At 35.3% G+C, this 27,016-nt stretch overlaps 3 protein-coding genes across 7 annotated transcripts in view; 1 reads left to right on the top strand and 2 right to left on the bottom strand.

Annotated features, from left to right (window-relative positions):
• Window positions 1-15,529, top strand: part of TTLL5 (Tubulin tyrosine ligase-like 5) — a 29,160-nt gene extending 13,631 nt beyond the window's left edge. For 3 of the 4 annotated variants that reach the window (XM_085189075.1, XM_085189072.1, XM_085189074.1), the window contains 15 exons: window positions 2,176-2,771; window positions 3,554-3,690; window positions 4,458-4,675; window positions 4,770-4,983; window positions 5,864-6,120; window positions 6,696-6,895; window positions 7,205-7,277; window positions 7,407-7,551; window positions 8,093-8,327; window positions 8,656-8,839; window positions 9,484-9,630; window positions 9,912-10,068; window positions 10,584-10,750; window positions 11,198-11,401; window positions 11,878-15,529. In XM_085189075.1, the coding sequence (XP_085045201.1) occupies window positions 2,246-2,771; window positions 3,554-3,690; window positions 4,458-4,675; window positions 4,770-4,983; window positions 5,864-6,120; window positions 6,696-6,895; window positions 7,205-7,277; window positions 7,407-7,551; window positions 8,093-8,327; window positions 8,656-8,839; window positions 9,484-9,630; window positions 9,912-10,068; window positions 10,584-10,750; window positions 11,198-11,401; window positions 11,878-12,028 (3,015 nt within the window). In that variant the 5' untranslated portion in view covers window positions 2,176-2,245 and the 3' untranslated portion in view covers window positions 12,029-15,529. The remainder of the gene's footprint in view (window positions 1-2,175; window positions 2,772-3,553; window positions 3,691-4,457; window positions 4,676-4,769; window positions 4,984-5,863; window positions 6,121-6,695; window positions 6,896-7,204; window positions 7,278-7,406; window positions 7,552-8,092; window positions 8,328-8,655; window positions 8,840-9,483; window positions 9,631-9,911; window positions 10,069-10,583; window positions 10,751-11,197; window positions 11,402-11,877) is intronic. The other variant, XM_085189073.1, reaches the window with a different exon arrangement.
• Window positions 15,530-18,261: 2,732 nt separating this feature from the next.
• Window positions 18,262-21,242, bottom strand: LOC146537029 (uncharacterized). Of its 2 annotated transcripts, XM_085189076.1 has the most exons (5): window positions 21,085-21,242; window positions 20,185-21,008; window positions 20,017-20,088; window positions 18,705-19,362; window positions 18,262-18,396 (listed from the first exon to the last, which is right to left on the bottom strand). In XM_085189076.1, the coding sequence occupies exons 1-4, from the start codon at window positions 21,091-21,093 to the stop codon at window positions 19,311-19,313; spliced, it is 957 nt and encodes a 318-aa protein (XP_085045202.1). In that variant the 5' UTR covers window positions 21,094-21,242; the 3' UTR covers window positions 18,262-18,396; window positions 18,705-19,310. The 2 variants fall into 2 exon arrangements, with proteins under 2 accessions (XP_085045202.1, XP_085045203.1); XM_085189077.1 differs by lacking the exon at window positions 18,705-19,362.
• Window positions 21,243-23,087: 1,845 nt separating this feature from the next.
• LOC146537028 (uncharacterized) lies at window positions 23,088-26,041 on the bottom strand. The gene is made up of 2 exons (XM_085189078.1): window positions 25,738-26,041; window positions 23,088-24,805 (listed from the first exon to the last, which is right to left on the bottom strand). Exons 1-2 carry the CDS (start codon window positions 25,838-25,840, stop codon window positions 24,495-24,497), a joined length of 414 nt encoding a protein of 137 aa, XP_085045204.1. The 5' UTR covers window positions 25,841-26,041; the 3' UTR covers window positions 23,088-24,494.
• Window positions 26,042-27,016: the final 975 nt, after the last annotated feature.

The following is a 27,016-nucleotide window of genomic DNA, read 5'->3' as shown; positions in this document are numbered from 1 at the left end:
CGTGCACGATCGTATATTGACTGACCGTATGGTGACTGGCTGAGTGTTATATGCATTTGTTTTAAATATATAAGTATATATTCAAACTTTATTTTTTACCCTTGTAAAAAAATAGATTTTATTAAATATGAATAATTTTTATTTAAAAACATATAATAATTACTAGCGGCCCGCTCGCGGTTTCACCCGCGTGAACTATGTTATTATTAATTTCTGTCTCCATGACTACGTCCTAGTGACGTCTATGCAAAATTTGAGACTCCTAGCATTCGTAGTAACGAAGTTTCATACAAACTTTCGACCCCAAAAACAACCCCTTAGAAGTCGAATATTGCAAATTCCCGTCTTAGCGAGCACCTAAGACCTATAAATAACTCCTATGCAAAATTTGAGATTTCTAACACTTGTAGTTTCTGAGATTTCGTGATGAGTGAGTGACCTTTCGATTTTATATATATAGATTATATGTTTTTTAATTAGTCAGTTTCACGTTGCATCCCGCAAACACCGCGGTAAGCAGAGGGCGCCTATTGTTAAGACACTCCACTTTCCGTATTCGTGCAGTGTATTTTCAAACTTTTTGCGAATGTTTTACGAAAACGACGATACATTGGACGATTAAGCTAATGTCATAATCACATTTTTAACTTTTGTATTCAAAAAAATGGAAATTAATTAAATCAGCTTAACGCTGTATCCCGTACACAGTAGGGTAGGCAGAGGGAACCTAGTGTTAAGACTCCAGCCGTTTCCCACTTTCTGCCGAATTCTGCAGGCATTGCCTGTTGAGTGGCAGAACTCAACGCCGCGCTTTGCCTCGACACCAGAACGAAGAAATGGAAATATAAACGAGAAATAAATATTTCACTTCCTCGAGTGGGGATCGAACCCACCACCGTCGCATTACAGCCACACCCTGGCAGTGTTTCCAGGTCGGTACGATATGGGTACCTTCAAGAAGCGCGTCTATCTCCACCTCAAAGGCCGGCAACGCCCCTGTAGCTCCTCTGGTGCTGCACGGGGTCGTGGGCGGCGGTGATCACCACCAGGTGACCCGAACGCTCGTTTGCCTTGTCCTTTTTCCATAAAAAAAAAAAACCCTTGTGCCGCTGAGCCACGACGGTAAACCTTTGTTTTACTTCGTCATTTGTTATAGTTTACTTTCGCTTTGGGTAATAATGATTAAGATTCGGATTTAAATTAAATAATAATTAAACTTCATTTTATTTAAATTTAGAAAAAACATGCACGATTGAGACTGCCGCCTAGTCATAGGCTTCAAATGAAAATGTGAATGATGAAAAAAAATCTCTAAAACTCGCATTTGCGAATGTTCTAAGAAATGAATTTAATTACATCACTACTAGGTAATTCACATCTCATCGCTAAGAATTATTGTAATATGATGTAATATGATACAGTAATTTTTAACTATAGACAAGTTTAAAGAGTCGAAAACTGTCTTCCGTCTTTCAAAGATATGATGTTCCCTTAGTCTTTCTAAGATATATATAAGTAATTTTAAAAATATATTGTAAACAACAATATCCTAAGTTAGTAACTGTAAACAAAATTCTATCACATTTTTTTTCTAGCAACTTGCTATAAATTATTTCATCAGCCATGACTTCTAATTTTCCAAGAATTTTCTTTTTTTTCCAATGTAGGTACATACACATGTTGGCGCTAACTTAATACATTATTCACTTCACTTTCGAAATCAATAGTATCAGATCAATCGATAATTTCAAGGCAATTTAACATACAGCTATATTTAATTGGTATAATGCTTGGCTTTCTGTGTTGCCTCATAGTGTTGACTAATGAAAAACGTTACTTTGCAAAAATGCATGCGGCCAATATATATTATTATTATATAAGAAAATAATAATTTTTTTTTGAACTGTAAAAGCCTTTTTAAAATAAAATTGTTGAGGTTTTGATTTCTTTTTTTATAAAAAGTGATGATGATAGTTTATCATTTAAATTAAAAAATCAACTGCTTTGACATACAGGGTGTTAAACAATAAATATTCTCACGATTTCTATCAGCTAATCTACTACTGTTTCACTAGAGATAATCATACGCTTTACAAATCACAGCGCCAGTCATTATCTAACTCGAGATAAGGAGTAAATGAAAATTATTAACGATATATCTCATAACTTTTGCAGTCCACATGTATCATCAGAAACTACAATTCCGTCTACGTCGGGCCTTCAAACAGAACAAGATAGTGACAGCATGAGAAAGAATGATGACGAAACAAACAATGAGAAAGAGAAAGAGAATGAAGGCTCCGTGTCCGATTGGGTGTCGGGGGGACCCATCGGGTCAAAGGGCGCAGTTCTCGTCTTTCGATCCTGCGTGTTGGCATCTCGCACACCCTCCATGGAGACCACTAAAACTGTTGGCAATAATACAGGGACCACGATATTATTGAACAAGGCAAAGAATATGGCGAAACGATTGGTTGCTGAACCCCACGCCTTCAGCATGAGGCCGAAGAACATAATGCACGACGTGATGGAGACATTCGGAAACAGCAATAAGTTTACTGGACAGGCGTACGTTGTAAGACATATAAGTGATACAGACATGGCAGAAACGGAGTCGGTTGAGGATCAAGGCCACGAACCTGTAGAGCATAAGCGAGACATAGAAGATGTGTTGAATGATCTGAACAAAATAACTCTTAAGAAAAACCTTAATATCGAAAATACCACTGCCAATATCAAACCGCCTGAAGAGCCACCACCGCCTGTTAAAGGTATATTCATGTTTTTTTGTTATCCCGCACATAGCAGGGTAGGCAAAGGCAACCTGGGAACCTAATGTTAAGACACTTCTATTCCTCACTCTCCCCCGAATTTTGGAGGCATTGCGTGTTGACTCGACGCCGCGTGTTTGAGTCGTTGCTAGATTGAAATAAAAATATAAAATACTAGCGGCCCGCTCGCGGTTTCACCCGCGTTAACTATGTTATTATTAATTTCTGTCTCCATGGCTACGTCCTAGTGACGTCTATGCCAAATTTGAGACTCCTAGCATTTGTAGTAACGAAGTTTCATACAAACTTTCGACCCCAAAAACAACCCCTTAGAAGTCGAATATTACAAATTCCCGTCTTAGCGAGCACCTACGTCCTATAAGTAACTCCTATGCAAAATTTGAAATTTCTAGCACATGTAGTTTCTGAGATTTCGTGATGAGTGAGTGACCTTTCGATTTTATATATATAGATAATTAAATACAATATAAATTTTTTTTTTATACTGCACACACTGTGTAAGGTGGACAGAGATGGTCTAGTATTAAGTTACTCCATCTAATTTATGTTACTAGAAGTATTAGTAGAATTATTAGTTACTGACTAGTAGAACTATTAGTTATTAAATTTTACTAGACGTTAAGTTAGTTGAAACTGTTTCCTTTTAATATAAATTGATACTATTTCATAAAATAAAAGTTAAAATGTAGATTATTTTACGTAAAACAAAGTTATTTGCTATATATTTTTTATTACTAACGACTAATCACATTTTATTTCAGATATTAAAGAAGAGAAGAAAGGCAAGAAGACAAAAGGCAAGAGCAAAAGGAAGACACAGCGGGCGTCGTCACCGACCGACAGGCAGGACAGCGATGATTCTGAACACATGTTAGTTAAAGACGTGGATAGTATTAAGGTTATACTTTACTTCACATTCTTTCTTTCTTCTGTTCTATTCTTTTTCTTCTGTTCTTATTTCTTGGGTCTTTTTTTAGTTCTATTACAAATATATCTTTTTTAGTAATCTTTTGATAGTTATATATTCTTTAATCTCTACTGTTTTGGGGACATTTTACATTGAGTAATTTACCGCATTTATTTTGTTAAGACAAAAGACGTCGCCTATAATTCAAACCTCGTGTAGAATTTGAATCCACTAGCACCACGTGCAGTAAGATGTATTATAAATGTGACTGTTGCGATCGCGGCGTTGGGTTCCGCCACTCAGTTGCCTCATAATTCATTGGTAATTGGGGAACTATTAACGCTAGGATTTTGAAGCCGAAAAATAAATTGTATCTTAGGTTTGACTTATATCGTACAGTAAAGATTGTAATCTTGTAAATGAAATACAAATGATCAGTATTTGATGATGAGTATTTTTTAATATGTTTAATTTAATATTTATAATTACTTATTTTTATATAGCTTTAAGCCATTTCAAAATATAAATTTTCCATCAATAAATAGGTACATAATTTCGTTAATTGTATTAAGTGATATTGACATCTAAAATGCTTTGTTCTGAGATTATACAAGTAACACAAAAAGAATTTTTAATAAATGGACTTGGAAACTAAAGTCACTACAATTGAGCACTATTAAGTATTTTGAGCATTATTATTTGTACCCATTTGTAACCATTTTTGTCCAATTCTATAGCTTCTTTACATAATTTCCTAGGTATTAGAAAGTAGTCGAATGCCAGCTCGGGTCCTCAAGATAACCTATAAGCTAATAAATACGGAGACTAAATTGCTACACCGCCTTCTCCAAGCCCACGGCCTCCAAGAAGCAGCAACTGAAGCTAAGGAGTTTAATTTAATGTGGGCAGGACTTCATCCTAAACCGGACGTGTTGAGATCTCTTACACCATATCAAAGGGTTAATCATTTTCCTAGGTGAGATTTTTTTTGCTGTACAGACACCGATCCTTTACGACTTTATCATAAGTAGAAAGTATAGATAATTAACAAAGTAATTTTACTTTCACAGATCCTATGAGCTTACGCGTAAAGATAAATTATTCAAGAATATAGAAAAAATGCAATACTTTCGCGGCCTCAAACATTTTGACTTCATACCCACTACGTTTCTGATGCCCAACGAGTATAAGGAGCTTTGTTCGACACACTACAGGACTAAGGGGCCGTGGATTGTTAAACCGGCGGCCTCCAGTCGGGGACGTGGGATCTATATTGTTAATACTGTGAGTTCCTTAAAGTTAATATTAACTAGATTTTTTTTATAATAAATAAAAATGTTTATTGGTCGCACAACACATGATTCATATATGTTAGTAATAATACAATAAAATTGAATATATAGTGTTAGTACTTAATAACTAATAGTGACATTGAAATGTCACACATATGCCGGATCAGCGGACACTGTTGCGGCTGCCGCGCACTCGCCTTAAAAGAGAGCTTGCTTTCTTACGGAGAATGGCCAGGAAACTGTCGACCCCTGCGTGCGCGAACATACTCGAGGCGCTACAGTACCGCGGCAGCACCAGCAATGCCCTGAACGCGTTATTGTATTGAACACGCAACGCGCTGTACGACCTCTGAGTATAGTTGACCCACAGACTGCTCGTATAAAAAGAAGTGCAGTAGGCTTTAAAAAGGCTTTGTAACTTCAAGTTTATTCTTTTGTTTTTTCGTTAGAACGAGGAAGTGAAGCCACTATATATTGCGTTTACCGCCGCATGCTTGTGCTCCTGCGCCATAACTTGCCTCAAATTATCTAATTTTATTTAAGACTTAGATTTTAATTTTAAAGAAATAAATTGTTAGCTTGAATTGAATTTTTCAATTAAATATTAAAGTTGAATTATTAAAATAATTTATTTTTATCTTAAGAACCTACAATTAAATTAAATCTTTGTAAGGATATAAGTAATAACTAAACTTAAGGTAACAAATAAAATTAGCTTCGCCAATTCCGCTTGTGACGTATTTGCATCTTGTTGATTATATCATCAATTAAGAAAACACAGAATAAAAATACTTATATCTAGAGATAGTAAATAATAAATAATATATAATTCAAATACTAACACCTAAGTAACTAACAATTTCATTTTTCAGCCAGAACAAATACCAAAAGGTGAAAACGTGGTCGTAGCTAAATATTTAGATAAACCTCTTCTAATAAATGGTCACAAATGCGACCTTCGTCTCTATGTCTGTGTAACTTCCATAGACCCACTTCTTATTTATCTCTATGAAGAAGGCCTTGTAAGATTTGCAACGGTGAAATATGATAAAACGAATAAGAACCTGTGGAACCCGTGCATGCATCTGTGCAACTATAGTATTAATAAATATCACACGGATTATATTAAGTGAGTATTATTTTTTTGTTTGTTTTGATTTTAATTCATGGATTTTTTAGCTTATGGGGATGAGCTGGGTAGATTTGTAACTGCCAAATTAATAAGACAACTAGAATTTCTGCCACAACAGTATTAATACATATCACATAAATAATACAAAATATTTTTTTTTTCTTAACTTCTACCTAATTTACTCATCTATTTAATTTAGTTTATCTATCTATCCATATAGGAAGGGCATTGTATCAATTACTACAGCCAAATATGACAAAACTAATACAGCAACAACTATAGCAATAATAGTTCCCCTCATTCCGCCGAATTTTCGAGAGTAAGAAAATTCAAAAAGAAAAGTTTTAATAGCGAAATAGTCAATAGCTTATGTATGAAACTGTTAAAATAAAAATAAATGTACTCATATAAAAAAAATGAGGCCAATCGTGACGCAGTGGCACAAAGTGTTCTGCAAAATCGAATGGTTGTGGATTTGATCCCCAATCGATGAAAGGAAATATTTATTTAAATTTATATTTTCATGTCTCCGCTCTGGTGTCGAGGCAATATATACTTTTTCTATTCACCAGATGCGAGGACCCCAACGCCGGCAACATAGGGCACAAATGGACACTATCAGCGCTGCTGCGTCACTTGCGCAAACAGGGTCGCGACACCGCCGCGCTGATGGCCGCCGTCGAGGACCTCGTCGTCAAGAGTATACTGTCCTCAGCTCAAACCATAGCGGCAGCCGCGAGGGTGTTTGTGCCGGGACAGTTTAATTGTTTTGGTAGGGTATTTTTTGTCAATAGATTATATGAGATATTAACTTTCATTCAAGATTTACTGTGCATGTGTGTGGACAGTGCCTGGGGCTTTTGACCGTAGTGTAGGTCTCCTCGCCTCTTTTTATGTGCTTTAATGCTTATCTCCACTGTTAAGCTCCTCTGATGAAATGATGATACCAATGATGAAATGATGGAGCGTTTACGTCACTGGTTATTTAGAACGTTATTCATTAAAAAGATTGAATGGAACTCACAGCTAGTTTTCAATTAAATAAATTAAAATTCGTTATGAAATACGGTTTTTGTTACAGAACTATTCGGATATGACATCCTAATTGATGACACATTGAAACCTTGGTTACTAGAGATCAACTTATCGCCTAGGTACTTGTTTATTATTATAATGCTACAATTACAATGCACTCACATACTATAAATCGAGCCCGTAGTGGCGTAGGTTTACAAGATTATCGATGTTTTTTTTAAATTTCATTTTATAAATTTCTTCTCCAGTTTAGCCTGTGAAAGTCCACTCGACGCTCGTGTAAAGTCCGCTTTATTAGCGGATACTTTGACACTAGTGGGGTTGCCAGCTATACCGATGTCGAAAAATGAAGCGTCGCCACAAACTAATTCGCTGAAAATGAGGATTGGAGCTGTAAGTATTATGTTTTTCTGTGTCTATTTCTCTTCTTAGTTTAGTCCGCCATTATTCACTTAAGAGTTAGAGCTGGAAGTTTTTACATGATTCTGAGTATTTTTGAATATTTTTCTTCTTCTTTTTCTTTAGCTTCACGGTGTATCCCCCGTGTAGCAGGGTAGGCAGAGGAAAGTGTTAAGACACTCCGTTCCTGATTTTCCATCGAATTGTTGAGGCATTGCAAGTTGAGTGGCGAGTTTTTGCCGGTTTATGAAAGAATCATTGGTTAACTAAATAATTTTGAAAATTAAATTACTGAGATAAAATATCATTCAATCATGCTTGAATACAATTTAGACATTGGCTTATTTGTAGTAAGTGCAGCACACACAAAAATGTCTTGCTATTCCTTACCGTTTTTCTATCTACATCTATTTAAAAGATGTATAATTAAATAAAAAGTCTTGTTCTTTGTTTCTTTTTTCAATATTTTTTCCTATTGTCATTGTATTTCCTGTACATATTGTAGTTTATACTCAGTGTTATTTTTTTTGTACAGTGTCGTAGAGTCCACTCGGCAGAAAACACCTGTATCCGCACCAAGACAACCAGTGGGGGTGTGGGAGGTGTAGCAGGTGTGGGGGGTGGTGCAGGTGTGGGAGGTGTCTCAGGTGGTCTCACGGGGGAGGAGATGCGCACAGTGCGTGCAGTTCGTGCTCAATATGCTCGGCGCGGTGGATTCGTGAGGATCTTCCCCAGTCAGAACTCTTGGCAGAAGTACTCGCAGTATTTAGGTAAATAAATATGTATTTTTTTAAAAATATGTTCTTGATAAAATTTAACAATATTGTAAGCCATAATAAAACTTATTTATGGCTGAAAGATAGTATGACGATTTTTTCTTAGCTTCACGCTGTACCCGTTGCGTAAGGAGGCAGAGAGAACCTAGTGTTCAAACACTCCTCTATGAGAGAACGAGGAAATGAAAAAAAACATGTCTCTGAGTGGAAAATGGAACCTGCAACCGTCGCATGTACGGTCAGAAACTTTGCCAAAATACCCTCAATAACGTTTCATAAGTTATCTTGACGATTTATAAAAAAAAGGAAACAATTCCCACAGACCCGGTAAGCGGCATCCCGGTATGCTCAACGTCACTCAACAACAACGCGCCCTATAGTGTAGTCCAGCACAACTACAATCTGCTGGTACATGCGCATGTTCTGCCCCACTTCAAACATGCACATGCACATGCTGGTGCTAATACAAGTGCCTGTCCCGCGTCACCGCCGGATGCTCCTCAGAGGTAGTGACTTATGACGTCATGTGTGATGGATTTTGGTAGTGTAAAGAGTATTATTATAAATTTGGAAATGACTAATCAAGTGGAATAGTTAAACATGACTTATTGAATTTTGAGTTACGATTTAGAAGTTATAGGCCCGTATTTAAAAACAGCTCCCAGGTGTGAGTTCGATCTATTTTTATTATCTCGAAACTTAAAATATGACTTGACTATCTTCAAGTGAAAGTCACCAAAGCAATAAATTTTATTTGCACATGATATATATTATTTTACTACCGTTACATTCATTAATTCTCACTTACATCAGCGTAGTTACACGAAACCTAGTGCTAAGATTGTTTGTCCCCCACTCATCAACTAATTTTCTGGACTTTGTGTTTTGAGTTCCGGGTACGCCGCCCGAAAGCTGACTTGAGTGGGCTATTTGGGACTTATGGACCGACAGATGCAGGACGTTCACACTACCCGGTTACGGGAGCCAAGGATTTCCTCTACAATCCTGGTTTCGCGTTACCCCAATGAAACTCACAACTGTCGCGTTTACTATCAGACGCTGTAATTCTTTAATCGTAAACAAGCCTATAAAACATTTGTATTCTTTAAACTATTTCTCAATTCTAACAATATATTTTAACTGACCACAGGCTAAAACGCTACGAAACAGTGTGCATAACGGGCGCAGCGCCCGCTGTACAAATAAGTGATGCATCCCCACCGCCACAGCCTCCGCGAGACGCGAGACGGGCCAAGGATCTGGTGAAGCAGCAGCTGGCTGACGGCATGAGATTGACGTTAGTATTGACGTTAGCTTATTTATTCAAGCCTTTGGTTTTATCGGGACTTTTAACCCTGTGGGACATTACAGGATTTAAGGATTTAGTAAAGCAATAGCGAGCTGTTGGCGTAAGACTTAAAACATAATACTAGAGTGACCTCAAATTTAGACATAAGAAATTGTTTGTATATTAGAAACTTTACTCCCAGCAAAACCCTCATGGAATACCGGAGAAACCAAAGCTACCTACCCCACGCTCACAGGTACAGGGAAGTAATCCTTCTTCTACGTCCCCAGGACGGGTGAGATGCGGCGCGCATTCGGGCTGTACCTAACGCACGTGCTCAAGCGCGTGTCGTCGCCGAGCAACGAGCTGGGCGCGCAGCACGCCGGGCTCGTGCTGCGCTTCTTGCGCCGCGCCTCCTCCTCGCTACGCATGCCTTACAATGTAAAGGTGACCTCCCCCCACACCCGCACGCACACACGCACACACACAACGAGCTGGGCGCGTAACACGCCGTGCTCGTGTTGTGCTTCCTGCGCCGCGTCTCGCTGCGCATGCCTTACAATGTAAAGGTGACAACCCGCACGCATGCACTTCACCCTTGCACATAAGCACATACACACACTTGCACACATATTATAAAGACTTCTTCAGATCACATATTTGAAGAAATCTTACTATACTCACACTTACATGTATACACACAATTACAATCGTCGCCACCCTCGTACTTAAATATAAGAAAGTATTTAGTGATACACTGTTACTTGGACACTTCCTTTTAACACTTGCATTGTGTTGTATACACAGAAAGCTATACTCGCAGACTTATTATTGCTTGTTTATATATATATATATAAAAATATTTTTTTAAAATGAATATATTGTATCTGTACAATTTTTATTTTTTATTTGGAAAAAATTATAAGTAAAACAAAACTTAAAATATTGATATTGCTCTGCAGGGACCACCAGCTAAGATGTGCGACAAAGACAAATGTGCGGTTATTGCCAAACAACTCAACGACTTCCTGTACATGTACTACCGGGAGACAGACTTGTATACGGATAGCGAAGACAGGACTGGTTGTGTCTCTAACATACATTTTGCACAGTTCTTGTATTCCGCCAGGTTGGTAGTGTGTATAATTAAAAAAGTTACAGTGAAGGCCTTCCTATTTCGTCTAAATACCCTCACTTATTGTTTTTGTGTATAGGCTGTATACATAGAGTACGAGATGAGCAGACTTGGAGGATGTGCTGCTCCTCCCCTCCTGGATGGAGTTTAATTTAAATATTTCAATATTCATTTCTAAAAAATTACCTGCATGGAAAGATATTTGTAAAATGTTTACAAATTTTATATTTATTTCCAAAAACCTAACAAAGTTCTCTTACATGCACAATGTTACCAAACTACTCTGAATTGTGAACATAAAACTGAACATAAATATCGAAATTCATTTGAATAATATATAGTGAAGCGGACCACAAAAACTCCCCCTCCCAACCCCCCTTCCCCCGGATGAAAAAAGAATCTTCATAAGATTTTAAACACTCAATATGTGACCATCAACAGTGAGGCGGACCTAGAGGACGTGCTACTGCTGCTCCTCCGCATGGAGAACTACGTGGCCATTTTCCTGGGTGACGGGCGCAGCGCGCTGTGCGTGGACGTGCCGCCGGAGCGCCGCGCTCCGCCCTCGCCCGGGGCTCCGCCCGCGAGACACACGCTGCTGCGGCACCTCGCGCAGCTGAAACACCTTAATTGTAGGAGGTACAGGTGGGTAGTATGTCAGGCTTCTTCTGAACTTCGGACCATTGGCACTCAGAAAGAAAATTATTTAAAATGAGAAAAATCCTAAAATTATGAGATTTGCTGCGCTTCTGACAAAAAAATCCTTGTTTATTGTTTTCCGTAGCTAGTCCTTACTCAGAATAGTCTTGTGCCCACCCCAGATATCTTACTACTAAAGAGTTAACCCAGAAAAACTGAAAAGCTTTATACAAACTACATATATCTTCAAATTTAAAATCCAGGATCCATGAAGAATATCTGTAGATAACCCCATACATTCATATGTGCCAGGGATATCCAATTACACTTAATAGCCACCAACTATGTATGCATAGTCTGTAAGCATACTGTCCTACCTCACAATCCTAGTCTTCAAGGTTTATTCATAAAAAACCCACATGCATTACTTATTGATTGTCAAACAAATATTTGTTCTTAAAAACAATAAATATAATTTTCAGACCCGAAACGGAAACGTCGATCCGTTCAGAGCCGGAACCGGAAGAACAATCAACTGAGAGTCCAACATTCACAAACTCCGACGTCGTTATAAAAGACTCACTAAAACAAGAGAAACCTCAGAACGTCGCACTTAAGTACGCCAGGTCGTAGCTTAACATAAACAGGAAAAGGTTTTTTACTTGATTTGACTTTTTTTGTTTCATTTATTTGTAACATTCCGGCCATGAGAGGAAGTAATCATTGGTATGTCTATTTATGTAGAAATTGATAAACAATAGACAAGTTTGCTTTTTAATATGGTGTTTGCTTAAACATAACACATATCTCAATAATTATAAAACCGGCCAATTAACAAAATACGTTCTGACAATAAAGTTGTTATTATAGATCGTCCTAGTTGATATGCCACACAATTATTATATAAACTTCTATTGATCTCTACCAAACGAAATTAGAAATGTCTCAAAAAAAATTTCTTATTAGTAATTCCAAAAAACAATAACAGATCTAAAAGGAAACGCACTAATAGTCTCAATTGCACAGAGCACAGATTCCAATATGACACGTCGATTTTTAACTCTCTTAATACCTTTACCTTATAACTCGCATGCTCGCAACTCGCATAAGTTATTCTAAAATTATCACCGATTTTTTAAATATGCAATTCAATATTGTGTAACTTTGTCTCTTTTTTACCGACCATTTCCTTCAGTTCAATTCTTTAATAATAGCGTTTCGAAGACCTTTTCCTTTGTCTGTTCTCTAAACAACGTGACAAAATATTAACACATTAGAAAATTATAAGTAAAAAAAATTGCCACAAAATACTATATCTGCGAGTTTCTAGCATGCGTATTATATCAGCATTAAAATCGAATAAAAAAAAATATATTTATAAAGCTGACATAACAGCTTTAGTCATTTGCAAATGTCCTAGTTACCAATGTAGTAATAGTACCTAAACTAAACTTTTTATTAAACATTTAAATAAAGTACTAAATTCATAATAAATATATATAAATTATTGATTAACTAAAAAAAACAGTATTTTTCGTAACGTTTAAGAAAATCATTACTTTTATTTTATTTTGTATGTAACTCATGGATTGATTAGTTCCATTTTATGTAATAACATTATGACCGCTCAGGACTTCTCTTGTGTTGTTTCTAAACTGAGAAACATCAAACAAGAATGCAGAAGAAACAGGTCTAAACATAACATTTTAAATTATATTAACAATTTATTAACTTGTTTTTCTTTCATTAAGACTTAATTGTACATTTAAATTTTTAATTCAGTAATATACTTATATAAAAGTTTTAAGTTATCTCTAAAATATGTACTTATACTTAAGGCTTAAAAGTCGTCGAATCTCTGTCTCGTATTTATTATGAATGAAATGAGTAAGTGAATACACAACATAAAATATCACGCAATTCTTAATTCTTTTCTAGTTTACTAAAACCATTAGAATAAAACATTCCCAAAAGCAAAAATACTAATAAATCATTTTATTTTAAATCAAATTTAAAAAAAACTTAAACTTAAATACATTAAAACTTCGTATTGCCATTTGAACATTAAAGTTCCTCTTTAGCTAATTTGCTATAATTTAAATTAAACAAACGAATTATAGATAATATAAATGTAGATTTTCTATTAAAATTTAATAATTTAGAAATTTCATGTCTGTCGTAATAATTTGCTATTTTGGTTGAAAATGTCGTGTCTTATAATGAATATTGTGTTGGAAAATTGTAGGAAATAATTGGATGTGTTTTGATCCGTATTTTCATGGAATAAAGAAAAATTACTCATTGATATACTGTATAATCTAACTACCGTACTGATATTTCATCAATTATATTGAAATTTCATACAAGAAACTTAATTCAAACCGTGCATTAGTAATAATATTTTAAAATATTGCTGTACTTCATGAAAATGATATTGAATATGATATTTAAAAATCCCTATTAAAATAGACGCAACGTCTATTTATTCCATCGAAAGTACGAATAATCTTATAGTATGGCAACACCTTTATAAAAGGTCCCAAAACGGAAAGGCCTTGAAATGGTACAAAATATCGCGTAAAAGAGAATTAACGTTTTTAACAGTAGCGGTTATTTGAGAACCAAAGATATTTACAGTTTACTCTTGCACTGTAGGCTATTTAATAATCGAGGTGCTACGTGAATTATAGTAACAAACAGTATAGATGTAGAGGATTCTGGTTTCGTCGCAGAGCCATTATAATGAAAAATAGTTTGTTTTTTCTGTCATATCTTTTATTTACCTTTTTTATGTTGAAAAAACTCAATTAAAAATAAGTAATTTCATTAATCATTTTGCACTCATTTTAAATACTACATCTAAACAAAATATTTTAAATTATGTCGTAAGAATAAATAAAAATTAAATTTACAGACATTGCGACATTGGTGCCAATTTGTAAATGCAAAAAAAAATTGAAAAGGAATAAATTTAAAAAAATCAGCATTATCAATGAATTATTATACATAAAAATCTATAAATTATTAAAAACATAAAATAAAAAATGTTTAAATTTTTATTACTTTAAAAATCTATAATAATAGTTACTTTATTCATACATACTTTTTCTTTATACTATGCTCTGTGACGTCTCCAAAGCCCGCCATTTTTAAGTTAACGTAGACTGAGCTAGCAGTAGTGAAGTACTTAATTTTATAACAATGTTTCTCATATGATAGTCGTTATATAAAACAATGGAGCTTGAACACCAATTAATTATATGTAAGCTTAGAATGTTTCATATCTTCTATACTCTGAATAATTATCTTCGATTTACTATATAATTTATGAAGTTTCTTTCCATAGCACTATTAGTTTCTTTCACGTAAAAGTATTATGTAAGAATTAATTACATGTAAATGTTTTTTTTTATTTAATTCTTAAAAAGGCGGTCTATTGGTATCTTAAATTATGAAATAAAATTGAATATTAATAAATGATTTTTATAATATAAAAAAATCTAATTTTTTTTATAACATGATACTATAGTGCTACGGAGGGAAGGTTGTTTGTAAATTATGAATTATAACCTCATTGTAATCTAATTTTAATCACATAAAATATAAATTATCATGTATTGATTATTATTGTATTTATATCCGTATATAATTTTCGCCTCATGTTAGTGATCGGTACACGATGCTAGTCGATAAACATAACATTGTAATAAAAGTATTGTTTTATTAATAACTTTGTCATTTAAATTTTTTATTTATTTATAAAACGTGTTCGGGCATCGATTCTAAGGGCAGCTTTTATATTTATTTTATTACCAAAGTTTGTTGACAGCTCTCCTTTAGCTGGTTTCAGAATTTTATTTAATTTTTAAAATGTATTTTGTTTGATTTAAGATAAATTTTTAAAAAATAATGTATAATTGCTATTTGAATTATATAATTTTCAATTAAGAGCTTCTTTTCGGCACATAGTCGTAAGTAGTGCCATAAAGATAAAAGGCAGTGTTCAAATGTATGCAGTGGCATGTTGACGAAGCTTTGCTTGATTACAAAGTGTGATAACTTAGTGAATATCCTGAGCAATTTTAATCTTTATGAAATTATATTTTCCATATGCTGAATAAATCATAAAATATAGGTTTGTTTTATTTTTATGTAATTTATATTAAATAATATATAGTCTGGAAAATATGTTATTGATAATGGGAAGCACGCGCGGTAAATTGCGCAGTATACGTATGCGCAGAGAACGTTCGATCAGTGTTACCCTGTTATGTTGTTTTACCTCAGGCTTAGCAAATCACATTTACCTATACAATAATTAAAATATCTGATCATGTTTATGTTGTAGTAAATTATACAAAACGAAAATTTTATTAGGATATCTAAATATCGCAAAATAATCAGCTGTTCCATACATTGTTGTCGAGAATAAAATCAAGACTAGCCCGAAAAGTATAATAACATTTTTGAGTCAATAAATAATTAATCAATTCTAAGCTTCTGCTTATATAACTAATGGCACATGATATTTACGTATATGTGTATATACTATATACACACTTATGAACAACATAAACAATCAGTATGCATAATACAAGCTTATAAACTATGCAATATGAATAAAGAAATATCTGGCAATATTGAAACTTCTTAAAGATTATATAAAAGAAAATAATATTGGGTAAATTATTTCAATAAATTTTGAGGTACAAAAAATGAGAGTGCGGTATCCCTTTGCCATAGTTTGCCATTTGCGTCAGTGTGAGCGCTACGTCCTTACAGGAAATTCGCACCCACACATCTTTAAAGGTACAATCGAGCTCACACAATATTGTTCAAACAAGAATATAATTAATTGTAAACAAAAATGCCTTTTACCGTTTTGATTATTTGCTTTATTATTTGTCAATTTTTATTTTTTACTTTCTTGCATGCATTAATTAACGTTTTAAATAAAACGGTAATAAAATTTTGATTTAATTTGGAGATATAATTTATTAACATAATTTATTTGTTAAGACCTCTATTTCCATAATCAAAAAAAATATTTACTTACCCATAAGTTGATTTTGCATGTTGCCTAACGCCAAAATCTTGTATTTGTTTGCATGTTTTATATATTAAATTTACTTTTTAAATTTTACTTTTTTTATTGAATTTGGATTGAGAAGATTTGTATGTGGCCTCATTATAATTATTTAATTCAGTTTTTTATTTAATTTTTCAATTTACCATATCTTCATTTTGCATGTTGCTTTGGTGTTTTTTACAAATTTTTATAATACTAGATAAATATGCTCTACTACGCCATTCCGCATATATGATGCTATCATATATTATATTCATATTTCATAGTAATGAACTGATAGCGTTGTACTCGACTGTCCGGTCACACCCCGCACCGATTCCCCGCGAGCCCTTACGGGAAATCGGTCCGGCCTGAGCGGGTGTCTATGTGCAGACATCAAAATACGCTTTCTGCGCAGTTTGCCGCGCGTGCTTTTTTCTCCGATGACGCCATTACCATAGCGAATGCCCCGTATGTAGGTAGGAAACACACTACTCACACACGACACAAACACCGTCGTCGACGGAATCGACGACGAAGTCCAGCTTATTCAACGGCTCGATCGCGTCTCGGCGCGGTCGGGCCCAGCGGTTAGGGACCGTTAGCTCCCTTAGAGTAGTCTAATTTGTCCCCAGTCGCGACTTCATGTCGCGGCTGGTTTGCTTAGCATAGGTGAAATCCCAGTCCGCTCGACGGCCGCAAGCCGAGGTTCGAGTCCCGCAGGGGGCGCCCTTACAGTCGTCGACTTCCTCACAGGCAGCCACTTAGTGCTTGCATTTCTTCAGGGACAGAGTACCCTCTTCCCTACCCAACCGGTGTCGCTGTAAAAGCCAATAGGGCTAACAGCATTATCCACATGTTCGAAAAAAAAAAAAAAAAAAAAAAGCGCGTGCTTTTCATTATCAATAACATGTTTGCCAGACTATACTATATATAATTTTTTTCTTATAAAAATAATGTCTACTTCTTTCTTATAAGAAAAATATACTCTCGGTCACTTTGTTTTATATAAGTAAATGCTATTACATCACGTTTTTTTGAAATTTGTAGTAAAACAGCAGGAAATTAATTCATCCGAGAATCATTTCCATCGTTGTAATATGAATTGACTGGTTTACATCGTCATACGCCATATACAACCTCCCCATTTTATTTAGAACTACTACTAACTATGAAACTGGGAATGTTTTGAACATTTAAAACAAGATAATTATAATATTGTATATCTTATGCTCTGTGCGAAAGGTACATTATAATTTATTCTTGCAAGCAATTATCTTTATAGCAATTCTTAGTAATTTGATTTTTTATTTTACCGGTCGATTTTCAAATTGCACAATATTTTCCTTATGATGTTATTGAAATATCTTCATATATTATATACATAGATAAACTGTAATATAAATTATATATTGTAAAGTAAATTAATGCCTCCAGAATTCGGCGGAAAGTGGGAAACGATGTGTGTTAACACTAGGTTCACTCTGTCTGCTATGTGCGGGATACAGCTTGAAGCTGATTTAATTTTAGAACAATTAAAAATGAAAGCCTTTCAACAATAATTATGAAAAACTCAAAGGTTATACAATGCGGTCGCATTCATATCTTTTATAATATCAAATAGAAATGAATTCTCCGGCATCACTTTTATATTTACATTTTTCTCATTGAAAAGTGCTCGCAGAAATTAGGTCAGTGGTTTTATTCAGTTGCAATCTGAAAAGAAACGTTTATTCTATAAAAAATCTTCTATTGTTACTTTTTTAAACTCAAGAGGTCAAATAAAGGAAAATGCAAATTATTTTGTCAGAAATCTTTTATTTACATTATCAGAATAACCTCAAGCCAGATCACAGTCGAAGCTGCGATTTTTCTAGAATCCAAGAGTTCCTCGAAGCGACAGTCAGTGCCACTTCACCCCGGCGCCCACGCCCTGTTAAACATAAACATATAGTTTACACTGAAAAAGATGACTGAGGACCTATCGATTGATCAAATTTAATGAGAAAAATTACAAAATTAACGAGAATAAAAACGTTACGTTGTATGCGCATACTGTGGTCGTCAATCTTAAACACCGCCTGGTATTTAGCTATAAGTTTTCATCGTTTGTGATAAAACGTTTAAGTCCACTTACAAGTACGCAAATAACTTTCAAGATGTACTCTGTATACTGTATATAGTGAGAGAGAGCGTGTCAGAGCCGCTCGCCGCAACGTGTCCGACTACAGCCGTACTTACGTAGCGCTCCGTACGGTGTCCGCAGCGCGCCCTCGCCCGCAAGCACGCACGCACGCATGTCCGCACGCCCATACGCATGCACGCACGCATGCCCGTCCGCACGCACGACGCACGTGCACGTTAGCGTTCAACGGTAATGCAAATTATTATCTACATCGAGAGACAAGTATAACATGATTCGCAACTATCGCCCGCGAGTTCGGGCTATGGAGGCCTGCAAGTCAATCACATGTTAGAGTAGGAGCCGCAACCGTGGGAGCAAGCTGGGCGGGCAGGACGAGGACGGGGTCGTGGGGGGTTGTCGGATGGGGGCGGACTGCATGCCAACGGGGTGTCGGGGGCGATTAAAAGAAATACGTTCCAAAAAAGGATTTAATCTAAAAGAAAAATATACATCTTAATCACCTTACAATACACTTATCGTTATAGCGCAATCATTCACATAATTATAATCGCAGTCCAATGCTGAGATATGTCAACAGCGACCGTAATCGGATTAAATGAAAATTAGCCGTGTCAATTGGTATTCATTTATTGTGTTTGTTTGTACGCCGCCCTAGCGCTAGCCTACGCCGCCCTAGCGCCCGCGTTTAGCGCCGCTCGCCGCTAGTAGCGCCGCGGGACGTCCCGAGCGCCGCGCGCTGCGCCGCCGCCGCCGCTACACAACAACACGCCTGTTATCTACTCCGCCTCGAGTCCACGTCAGCGTCGCCGCTACCGAACGACCCGAGCAACCAGAGAGTGGCCTCTGCCAACTTGACACACTATTCCATATACCTCCATTCAAACAATCGTCATCATTACTTTTTTAATGGTATTATCTAATTAAATTAATAAGTTCCTAGCACAGAGCTGTGTCTAGTTAACATATTCTATATTATTTACTATTTATCTGTTATATATCAACTTATTGTTCACATACAAACTCAGTACAGGTGCCGGAAATGCTAATATGTGTAATATCTTCTAGTTTACATACATTTATGGTTATTGTTGCTAAATCTAGGAATATGTAACTTCATGCAAAATATAAATGTGAATTATTGCTATAATGGTGAAGCAGACATCATTTTATCAAAGAATCACTAATTAAGAAGCTTTTATAATAAATATTAATCAACTCTAAATTTTAGAATAAAAATACATCTATTAAATTAAATCTTCAAAGTTCAAGAAAAAGTTTTTAGAAAGAATGTTTTAAAACACTATTGAAGTAATCACTAATTAAGTGAGTTTATAAATATTACATATTCCTAGTAAAAAGTGAAGTAAACATTCTCTCTGGTTGCTGTACTTATAAGCTGATTCTTACCGTCCCATAGGGGGGTATTGTTGGGCATAGGGGTCTCTGTCGTAGCCTCCAGCAGCTCCTGCTGCCCCACGCCTACAAACACAAACAAGTTGAAGTTATAGAAGATATATAAAGATTATTTATTTAAGTGATAGTGTAAACTTTAGTAAATCTTAAAAATATACTTACATGGGAGGTGGTGTTCTCCTGCTGTACATGTCTCCATTGCCCATAGGTGCGGCGCGGGGAGGAGCTCTGTCATAGCCAGAGGACATGGGCATAGGTCCCCCTCGCATGGGTGCTCTGCGGTCCATCATGTCTCTTTCATCTGGGTACATAGGTGCTCGTCTGTCATCAGGGTACATGGCGGCCATGTCGTCAACTGGGGCGCCGTATCCTCGTCTGTCATCTGCGTACATCGGCGGGGGAGCTCCGTACTGGTCACGAGCGCCGCGGCCGTCCATTAGAGCGAATCCGCGACGGTCTTCACCGCCGTAGCCGTTGTAGCGATCGTCATATCCTCCTCCTATTGGGGGCCTTTCAAGCGTGCGGTCGTAGGGTGCTCCGCCGCCCATACCATTCCTCATCGGCATGCCACCGCCGCCCATGGGGGGCCCACGCATGTCACCGCCGCGCATGGGGCCCATGGGCCGGGAGTCGCGCATATGAGGGTAGGGTGCATCTCGAGGACCGCCGGGACCACCACGCATCGGGCCGCCGCCTCTGCGGTCCATGGGGCCCCTCATGCCACCGCGCATCCCACCGCAACCGCCACCGCTGCGCTGTCCTCTTTCTTTTATTCTTCCTTTTTCTACCGTTATTACGCCGCCATTGAAAGAGGTATTATTCAGAGCCCTGATAGCGGCGGCGGCCTGGTCCTCCGTTTGCATATGGACAAAACCACATCTGTTCATAATATCGCATTCTGTTACAGCTCCAAAGCGTTCAAATAACTTCCTGAGCTCTTCGGGCTTCGAGCCCTGCGGCAAGCTTCCCACGAACACTTTCGTTTGCTGTAAGACGACACAATCGTAAGAAACTTTCAACGTTTACGTAACACATAAATAAAAGTAAAATTATCTTACGTACCGCCACCATGTTGAGAAGATTATTGTTTTTCTGTTTGTATTTTTCACTTATTTATTGCACGTGTACTGTGTAACCCGCCTTGCCCGCTTATTTTTCTAACAAAATGGCGGGGCCGAAGTAACGCTACAGAAGCCGGAATGACGCCGTGATGTCATTACTTGTCTATGGCATTTAATAATTGATTGGCACGCTCACTTTGACAAGAACAAAATAAACATCATGATTGGATTAAATTATATCACGACAACTTGTAGATTTCACGGTAGAGACAATTAAATAGTTTATTATTTATTAAAAAATCTATTCGATAAAATGTAAATAAATGTTATATTCATATTGCAAATAATTGATTATGAACGAATATTTCAAAATTGAAAAAATTTACTCATCGATTATAAGGACCATAAATCGTTCTTAGACGCATGAGAATAAAAAATATTTTATGTGCTTCGAGATATTCTACATTAAAATTAGCTTTGATGAATATATGACTTAAAAGTAAATAATTTTATATAGTGTTCTAAATAGAAATACTATTCACAGAAATTATGAATACAGTGCTTAATAAGATTTTTGAATATAGCAACACAAGCAGTAATTTTGCTTACCATCAGAAGAAAATATTAAACTCAATATCATGTCAAATGTCAATCTAATATCCACAGAGTACATTCTAATATATTATACTAGCGGACGCGCGCAGCTTCGCATGCTTATTTGCACCTTTGAAATGAATGTTGGGTTTGGGTGAATTCTAATAAGCCATGAAACATGTGATCAATAAAATAGTCTTAAGAGTCTAAATTTCAGATTTTATAAAAGTCAGTGGCTATTTAAAGATTTTTCCATACAAACTTTCAACCCCTTATTTGCACCCTGAGGGGGAGAATTAACATAAAGCACGAAACATGTGTTCAATGAAATATTTTTAAGAGTCTAAATTTCAAATTTTAAAAATGTCGGTGGCCATTTAAAGATTTTTCCATACTAACTGTCAACCCCTTATTTGTACCCTTAGGGGGAGAATTCTAGGAAACGATGAAATACGTATTCAATTAAATACTTTTAAAAATATAAATTTCAAATTTTATAAAAATCGGTGCCGATTTAAATTTTTTTCCATACAAACTTTCAACTTCTAACTACGTTTCTACGCACAGCGGTTACGGCTGTGCGTGCGTCTTACCTCAGTCAGTGAGGACAAGTCCTTTTATATATATAGATTATCTATACCTACATTTTACCGGCAATTTGTATAAATTCGGTATCCTAAACAATACCGCGGCAATATATAGAATAAAATATAAAAGATATATATTTTATACAGGGTGGAAGAGGCAGCGCTTCTTTTACTGAAACTGCATATAGGGTAAAATATTTCAAACCCAGAATTAAAAAAAATAATCAAGGTACCTCAACGGTTTGGACGTAAGATTTTTTTTTCATTTCACGATTTTTATCCATTCCTGTATTTCGTGTCACGCACACATACGTATGCGACGTTGCCGCTTTGACAGGTAAGTGTGCCGTGCCTATATTATACTTTACAAATGGCGTTTTATTTTAAAACGATAATTTTATTATTTATTTTGTTTGAAAAAAAAACTTCTTCATTTTTGAGAATCATTTTTTTCCGAATTATATTAGGCTTTTATAGAGTAGTTAAAACTGTGGTTTCATTTAAAGTGGCGCTGACAATTCCACCCTGTATAGTCTATTATTAATTTCTTATTACATTTAAATTATTCTTTCGAACGTTATATTCGTTTAATGTGGTAATGAATGAGCAAACAAAAATAATAACCTAAATACTTTTAACTTAAATTAGGCAAAATAAGTAAGGATGACGAGTTGTGGCCGCCCCCAAGGTACACGTGTATTGTGATGTTACGTACACCACCATTACTTTTTGAAAAAAAAAATCTATTAATATCTTTATTTTTGCTTAGCTTTGTCTTCTATATAAACTTATTTTTAGATTTCAAATTGAAACAGGTGGAAACTTGAAATATTGTATATTGTTCTCTTTTATTTTGGCTATTCAGTGTGTGTACGACTATTTTTCTAATATTGTATATTACATAGACCAGAGTTTTTAATCATTTTAATGACTTTTGAACTCATATAAATTGTTTTATTTCTTATCTACTTAAGTAAGTTTTTTCTGTCCAAAATTACTTTTGCCTCTGTGCTTTATGCGATTGTTTTAAAGTGAAATTTAAAAGTTTCCCACTCTCCGACGAATTTTGGGGGCATTGTCTTTTGCCTTACTACGAGAGCGAAAAAATGAAAATATTCATAAATAATAATTCATTCCCCCGAATGGGAATCGAACCCACAACTCGAGTTTTCTATATCACAACACTATACCATTGTATTTCGTTTTGTTAATTAACACATATTATATGATGATACATCCGTTACAAGCAATTTAACTCATGTCATATCCTTATATGTTTACTATAAAGTAACAATATCAACCAGTTCCCCACACACCAGTTTCTTAATATATAATAAAGGTAAAATAAATAACTAGCAATTATTTATTTATATACAATTTCTACTTTGAAATGTTTTCAATAAATCTTTGTATTTAATTAAACTTGAACATATACCTAAGTAATGACTTCAGTACCTACGTATAACATGCCAAAACTAGACTAAATAGAAATTAATTAGTTTACTTTCCCTAAAATAACATTAATATAAGCAAATTCAGGAGAGTTAATAATCCTAAATTAAAATTCTTACGGTATAAAATGATTTGAAATAGCATCGACTTAACCTTGACAATAAATTTAAAAAAAAGTGCGCGTAAATGCGCACTGAAACATTTTTGTGTAGATAATTTATAGCTTCATAAAATAAAATATTTTTTCTCAAAATTATAAAAAGTTTGATATTTTATATAAGCTAAGAAAACTTTATTTTATTCATATGTCATCAGCAAGCAAATTCCAATGATTTACGTTGTATCTTGCACACAGCAGGGTAGGTATAAGGCACCTGGGAACCTAATGCTACTGACACTCCGTTCCCATTAGGACGGATTGGAGTCGGGGATCTATTCTCCTGACTTTTAGTTGCACACTTGTGTCTCTGCGCCACGACTGGCCTCAAATTCCAATTCATTTAAAAAGTTTTAAAAGTAATGTTATTATTATTTTGAAAATGCATACAAATATTAGTAGGCATAAATCTGAAAATGCTTCAAGTTACAGCCTTAACGTTTTGTATACAAAAAAGATATTGTAAACTACATATACACCAAACTCTTTAAAACTACTAATACGAACAAAAATAAAAAATCTAAACATAATATTTCCATAAATTAGGTAGGTATTCTTAATACCAAGAATATTAACAAAAATCTTAGAAATTACAAATCCCTATATATTATTATATATTCGTCACCTCAACGAATCTAAATAAACGGAAGCATTATTAATAGTTCTTATTAGTTTAGCCACTTCGTATCTTATTGAGGTTTTCACGAATTCCGCAACATTATAATTTGAAATACCACCACAATCTTGAGAGGTACAATTGAAAATATCTAATAATTTTAAAGTAATTTTCTCTGGATCGTTGTGTAGGACGGCTTTGGGAGTGACCCGTTTCGCCTTTTTGAATAAACCGTCAGCCGCGATCGTTAGGTTGATGGAGACGATGTCGTTGCTCCTCCTCACCTCGTTCCGCGCCATACGTCCCAGTAAATAGCCTGGAAAATGTTGACATTTTTTAATTATAGTTGATATTTTAATTGTTAGTTATCTTAACTCTTAATCAATCTATTCGGCGGAAAATGGAGAACGGAGCGCCTTGATGCTAGGTCTCTCTGCCTAGCAAAAAAAAAGCAAAAAAAAAATACACAAGATAACCTAGTGATAAGACACTCATTTAAGTAAATCCGTTCCCAGCTTTCCGCCGCATTCTCGAGGCATTGTGTGAAGAATGGCAGAACTCAACGTCAGGCTATGCCTCGTTTCGGGAGCAAGGAGGAAAATATTAAATATTTCATTTCTTCGAGTGGGAATCGAACCCACAACATATTGACTCTACAGTCGAACGCACTGCGCCACGATTGACTACATTTTTTTTCAAAAAACTTAGTTACCTAGTATGTATTAATAAACATAGTATTTGACTATTGTCTAAATAATTATTGTATAAATAATATATAGAAATATTAAAATAAAATTGATGTAAACATTCGTGCTGTGCGTGCAGTAGGTACGTAATTAGGAATGCAGTGGATTTGAGGATTCTAAAATAAGCGCAGAGTTTCAGTGACTTTTTGGCATACTTATTAAAATAACAATAAAACTTACCTGCTTTTTGTTAAATATATAAAATAGATTAATGGAATGTGTCATATACTTACAGAACATATAACTAAAACTATGTCTACTGTATGTTTATAAAAATATTTTATACAATTCACAATTTATTGGTTTTTGCCCTTCAAACTGTCAAACTTAAAGAAATAAAATATATAATATTTTCATTTCTTCGCTCTGCTCTCAATGGAAAGCGCGGTGTTTAGTTCCGCCACTCCACAATGCTTCGGCATAAGCATGCAAAAATATATATGTAAAAACAACAACACATTTTAAAACAACAAAATCGCAAGTAAATAACGCAAGAACTCACCTCCAAATATACAAACAATCCCAATAAAGAACATCAGGGTCGCACACAGTCTCTTGGTAACGTGGGGCGCGGAGCCCGAGCACGAGCGTCTCTCTATACTCATTTTTCACCAGAAAACCACTTTTTCATCTATCACTATTTTAATCAAAAACCCAAAAACGATGTTTCCCCACCACTCTGTGGAAGTGGAATGATCATTTCGTAATGCGGCGGTCGTGAATCCTGGTTATTTATAAATTATTGTATTTTGTCTATGAGTTTTCAGTGGAATGAAGTTTGTAATATTGTGGTGTGTTGGTGTTTCCTGCGGGCGTGCGGGGTCGCCGGTCACCTCAGGGCTTGGTTTTGTGCCAGCTTTGTCAGTTAGGAAATAATGAGTCATGATTGACGTGACCAGACGTCACGTTTTGAACAAGATCGTCCCGTTTTTTTATTGTGCTTTTATGTGTCGAAAAATAGCCGAGAAAAACAAAAGTAGGTATATGTATAAAAAATGAAAGCCGTTGAAAAAAACGAAAGCACCCAAAAAAATTCCTAATATTATTGAAAATAAAACCTATGTCCCGTTTCAAGCTGAAAAAGAATGGTCATTTTAGTCATAGTCAGTGTCTCTTGGTGAACACGCGTGGAATTTTTGATGCGATTACAAGATGAGTGGTGATCTCGATTTCGGTTTGTTACGCATCTATGTAGGTATGAGGTGTAATTCTGAGTAATATTATTTTATATATGACTATGAAAAGAAAATAAAATAGTAAAACTACAGGAAAATTTCATCATTCATCTATTCTTTATAAATCTATCATACCTAGTAATTTTTCCAGATGTTATTTAAAAACTAAACAAAAGATTACAGACATAACAGAAACTAGCCTAACGAAACATTCATACACGCCAAAGTATTGTAGATATATAAAAATAAAATATAAATAGCATTACCACTTTTTGATATTATAGAGAGTGGGAGCCCACAATCCATTTTTATATTGAAAATATACATTCTGGATAGGAAAGTACTTATAGGATTTAATGGATTATCTTTAAATAAGTCTTTTCTATTTCTTTTTTTTGGTTTATATTTAAAAAATCTAGTGATAAATGCACATGATAGAAATTGAGACCGTCGTAGCGCAATGGAGCAGCGTCTAACTGTAATTATTATAATTATAGGTTCGATCTCGACTCGTGAGAATGATTATAATTATAAAAATTATTTTCCTTCAAGTTCTGGATTTATTAAAGGGCGGCTTTAAATTCCAAAAATTGAGATTTATCTTCG

The sequence above is a fragment of the Heliconius melpomene genome, chromosome 8, assembly GCF_056956725.1.
Source record: "Heliconius melpomene rosina isolate 202511_hmr_F chromosome 8, ASM5695672v1, whole genome shotgun sequence".
NCBI classification, from domain to species: Eukaryota; Metazoa; Arthropoda; class Insecta; order Lepidoptera; family Nymphalidae; genus Heliconius; species Heliconius melpomene.
The sequence above is the reverse complement of the archived record's forward strand: the minus strand, read 5'-3'. Positions and strand labels throughout refer to the sequence as shown.